This window comes from Montipora foliosa, unplaced genomic scaffold (genome assembly GCF_036669935.1).
Source record: "Montipora foliosa isolate CH-2021 unplaced genomic scaffold, ASM3666993v2 scaffold_476, whole genome shotgun sequence".
NCBI classification, from domain to species: Eukaryota; Metazoa; Cnidaria; class Anthozoa; order Scleractinia; family Acroporidae; genus Montipora; species Montipora foliosa.
This window is the reverse complement of record NW_027179785.1, coordinates 507,310-512,500: the sequence shown is the minus strand read 5'-3', so window position 1 is coordinate 512,500 and position 5,191 is coordinate 507,310. Positions and strand designations below refer to the sequence as shown.

General features: G+C 39.9%; 1 protein-coding gene across 1 annotated transcript; it reads left to right on the top strand.

The window, feature by feature from the left end:
* Positions 1-4,577: 4,577 nt before the first annotated feature.
* Positions 4,578-4,943, top strand: LOC137989829 (uncharacterized). The gene has a single exon (XM_068835469.1). The coding sequence runs from the start codon at positions 4,578-4,580 to the stop codon at positions 4,941-4,943; it is 366 nt and encodes a 121-aa protein (XP_068691570.1).
* The last annotated feature ends 248 nt before the right edge of the window (positions 4,944-5,191 follow it).

Genomic DNA, 5,191 nt, shown 5'->3' with positions numbered 1-5,191 from the left:
TTACTTGACAAGTCACGCATCCGTTATTTGCACGACAGAAAAAGTGCTTTGCATTTTAACAGCCAAAAGGTCAAAACTTAAAAGGCGATGTTTTATTATTTTGTTTATTGCAGGTTATGTCGTCTCGTTCTAGAAAAGAATCATGAGTAGAGTATTGGTTGCAAAGAGATGGAAACTTTTTGACACAATCACCGAAATTGAGAGTTCGAATTTGCCTTTGCGATGGATCGCTAACAACTAGTGATCAAAGACCTGCCGTAGCACGTGCGGATCAAAAAAAAAAAAACATTAACACGTTGATTTGATTTTGATATTTCCCATTGCGCAGCAACCAATCAGAAGCGACATGAAACCACAAACTAATTATCGCTACTGGTTGCAGTTTAGTTTTCTCGCGCTAGATTGGCTTTATATCTAAAACACAACAACATTTCATAAATATTTCTAGTGTTCTCGGTTTTCGGATTGTCAGAGTGACAAATACATTTCTTCATACAAGAAATTCCCACAGCGAGTTTTCCTGCTCAGATAGAAGACAATCAATTTAAAACTGATCTTTTAGGCCATTGAATTCTCTTTCCAGCGTTTCATTAAAAGGATTGCGTCATTTGTTGAGTAAGTAAATGTCCAATTACAGAGTGTGTAAGATTCTAGCCAATCGGACAGGGGTGCAGCAATCCCTGTAAAACTGCGAAATATCAGAACAAGCTTGTGGCAGCCATCGCGCAGGCGGACTATATCTACAATCCTGGACAAAAGTGTTGGGAAGGTAGCGTCACCTCTGAGATAGCCCCCTTTCCCCCCTCATCAATGTTGGATTTTGCACTAAAGAAAATGGTGACTTTTCTGACTTTTCTTCCAACATTGAATATGGGGGAGGGGGGCCACAAGAGCATGCTATTTCCCATTTAGTTCAGCCAATAGTTAGGATAATCGAATTAGGTGTGAAGTGAAGTGATGCGCACAACCTTCCCAACAACTTTTGACCAGGATTGTCTGAAAAAGGTCGAACTGCTATACACGCGATTTTCTAAACGTGGTTTCATTCCTTTAACCAAAACACTCGAAGAAGTGGCAACATATTCGGAGTTCGATGTGTTTTGTTCAAGTTATTGCTGAAATCAGGCTCAAATAAGGTCGATCGCGATCTATATATTACTTTTGGGTAATCTCGCAAATGATAATGTTGGAATGTTTACGAAATGAATAACAATAATTCCTAGTGAGCCGTACCATATCTCCATTTGCTGTTGTTAGATATGCAAAATTTGCCCTCGGAAAAGCGCCTTTGTGGATGTGGCATATACCACTTTCTGAAAATGGTGCCCAATAACAACAACGATAAAGATAATCCATCGAACCGTAATTATGGAGAATAACAACTTCGTATCTTCCGTAAATGTTGTGTTTTACGACGAAATCTGTTTACAATTGTTTTCAGACAATCCTGGACAAAAGTGTTGGGAAGGTAGCGTCACTTTTGAGATAGCCCCCCTCTCAAGTGTAAACCTTGTTGCTGTTTCTTAGTGCTTGACTTTATTCATTTTTTAAATTAGAAAACCTTCAAAACCACAACTAAAAGGAATGCAATTTGTACGGTGTACATGAGGAGGCGGAATTAACTATACTTAGGACATATGTTAAAGCATATTTTCTAATATTTTAGGCAATATTTTTAAGACGGCTTCATTGTATGCAAGCGTACTAAATACACGGTGCTAAGAACGAAGATGGGAAAGTGAAGCGTGCAAACCAAGTCAAGTGTCGCAAACAACCTCGTCCCTAGAAGTTAATATAAGTAACTTTTTCTCAGAAAAATGCATTAAGGGAATGCCGAATTTCCGTCAATATTTTTGGAAATACGAGGACTGATGAGTTTGTAAGACCGACCATGTTAGTTATCTTAGCGTAGTTATCTGTAGGGTTAGCTTTCCCGCGGTAGCCCGCACGCGTTGGTTTAAAGGACCGTGGAAACTTCGGTTTCTGCAGCTATCAGTTAATCCAACAATTTAATTAACTCGCACTTATCTAGGCTGAAGTGTCTACCCCAAGTATTTACCACTAGCTTTCCCGCCTTTGTTGCTGAGAGTTTTATGATCACGTTTCTGTAACTTTTCAAACTCTTTTACCAGCTATAGCTGTATTTGGCCCTGATAGCTTACTCTCGAAAGTACTTTACTCAGGAGAACCTTGTAGCACTCACTTATTTGACTAGTTCAGGTGCTACGCCCTGGGAACCTAATCATACGTCCAGGCTGTCACCTTGTTGTCCTTTATTCTTGGAAGGAAATGTATTGATTAGCCAATCACAGCTCAGCAAATGCATATTTGAACGTCAGCTTTTAGCATTTTGATGACAGCGTTGGCTGCCAGCAACGGCAGAGTGCTGAAGTTCCAAGCCAGAATAATGAAGTTAAACCATAGAAGCTCTCGCTACAAAATCTGTCTCGTAACACATATTTCACGGACTACAATCGGCCAGTTTTCATGAGCCAATTGTTATTATAAGTGCTTTACATTTGAAACCAGTACAATACTCGAGCTCCCTGCGCATCCAAGGCCTGATCGCTCATTTTTAGAGTATCCATAAATCGACGTCGATATAAATGGCGTGTTTTGAACTGTTTTCAAAGAGTTTACTTACGAAACAATATCGCTAATATCTGTGTAGTTTTCAAATAGAGTGCAAAAGTGGGATTACGCAGGAATGAGCAAATTACGCGATCGCACGTGACTTCAAGTCAATTTCACGTAATCTCGTAATTGTGTAAGGTAAGGACCCGTGAATACCTGAGAGCAAAAAGGGACCTGGCTTCCATACCCAAAGATCCCATGAGATTTCGAAGCAATCTACGTGCAGTAAGAGAAGAAAAACCACACATCTGACTCTAACCATACTTTTATTTTCCTATGAACCGCATTACACTTAAGTGCATTTTCAGTTGTCAATTGCACACTAGGCCCAAATAGTGGCTTCTAAAGTAGAGGCTTCTAATAAACCCTGGAAAAGGTGGATTCTGAAGACCAATCTGCTGTTTTCAATAGTTCATCTACCGAAACTACTGGCTGCGGATAATGCAGCAGCCCTAGGGCTGTGGAACTGTGAGGCTTGGTATAACTTATCTTAAGTTGTGATTCTGACCCTCTTAAAGATTCTGTTCTCCTTATGTATTTTCTGAGAATGGTAGCTGAACACGATCGTGAATCTTCATAGGCAACTAAAGATAACAGCGGCGTGGTTTGTTTTAACAATGATATCAACTGGAACGTACAGCTGTCAGAGGACACATGCATGTTTGCTAACTTTAGCATGTGAACAGTCTGTGCTTTCTGGCAAAAAGAAAAAACACATTGGTAATTTGACTAATTCTCGTTAGTGAAGAATTCTTTGAAAGAAAGCTTGTTGTCCATTTTGTGCTTCATTATTCAAGGGAAAGGTTCTTTAGAAGAGAGTTCGTTCCTAAACTCCTCTGAGAAATGTATTTAGTTTCGTCAAGAGATTATGAATCTCTTGGTTTCGTATGGTTTTTGACACGAAATGTGTTACTTGTTTGTACGCACAGAATGAAATTAGAAGGCCTCTAATAGCAAATATTTTGTTTGTTTCAATAAATTTATGGACTGGAAATGGTTTTTGTGAGATTTTTCTGCCTTTGTGGAATTATTGTGTTGTGCAAATTTTAACTATTTGCATACGTGGGTTGAAATTTAATATCACGAGAGCAGTTTCTTGCTTTTTAGTCATTCCGGTGTAAAATGCAGTTAACTTGGGAAGCCGACAATATTTCTTTAAGCCTATGTACTGCGCATTTAGGTGAATTTTTTACGTCCTTTACCAAACTCAATTTATGCAACAATTATTCACAAACAAGAGGCGATTGGCATACACCGACCTATAATTGATATTCATACGGGGGTCTTCTCAGAATTGTTATTAAAAGTTCTAATCCTAACCTTAAACGACGTAGCGACGCATTTATTGAAAGCTAACTGTTAAAGTGGGTGCTTAGACTTAGGTGCTGTTTACATGAGAGAACTCATCCCGGGCGGGACGAGTTTCATCCCGGGATGAGTCTCACCTCGATGTCTGGTCATTTGGCTTTTGGTGTTTATATGATCCCGGGGTGAAATTTGTTCATGCCGGGACGATTTCATCCCGGTCTTCAGCACCGGGACAAAATGTCATCCCGGGATAAAAAATTCATGTATACACTTGATTCTTTTCTGTCCCGGGCCGAAATGACATTTTTCTGTGCCTCCATACGTATGACCAGCGGTGAATGATCACACTGTGATATCAGTTTACGGCAAGGACGGCAACCTCGTTCCCAGGACCTTTTCCCTGGCTTGGGGGTGGGGCGGGAAAAGGCCCTGGGATCGGCTGGTCACGTGATCTCAGAACACCCAAATTTCTTGGGTGTGCTAAATTATCATACGTTAAACGGAACTTTCAAGATGGCGGCCTATTCGAGTATTCAAACTTTTTGTCGGTGCTTCGTCGAATCGAATTTTCTTTAAATAACGGTAATTTTCCTTCTTTAAATTTAAAACCTCTTCAAATGAAGTGTTTCGAATATATGCTGGAAGGTCAGGATGTCATTGGAGTCCTACCTACTGGATTTGGCAAGTCAATGCTCTTTCACCTTCTACCTCATTTCATTCCTGTGAAGACCACCAAGAACATAGTTATTGTGGTATGTCCATTAAATTCCACCATTGAAGATCAGCTGAAAGTCTTAAAAGCTCGAAGGATAACCGCTGATGTCTTACAGCTTGCTGTATACGAGAAGGAACCCGCCGATAACTTGTTCGGAAATCAAGAACCAAGCGAGCACGTGGTCCCGGATTCAACGAAGTTTCCTCAAGATGTGGTTAATGGTAACACTTCAATTGTATTCGCCCATCCAGAGCTACGACAAAATCCTTGTACCCATTGCCAATGAACTGGCAATTCAAAGAGAAAACTACCCAATGACAATCATTTATTTAAAACTGAAATACTGTGGATATGCTTATGGCTTATTTGAAAGAGTATTGAAAGACAAACAGTGCGTTGGAGAAACATCAGAACCCAGTGCAAGACTGTTTGCACAGTTTCATGCCCCCCAGAGGAGTCGCATGAAGAAAAATATAATAATATGTGTAGAACTGAAATGAACTCTGGAGATGATCAGAACATCATCATAATAAT

What these genes read in the sequence shown, in the direction of transcription:
- LOC137989829 (XM_068835469.1), top strand. Translation starts at nt 4,578, where the DNA reads ATGCTGGAAGGTCAGGATGTCATTGGAGTCCTACCTACTGGATTTGGC.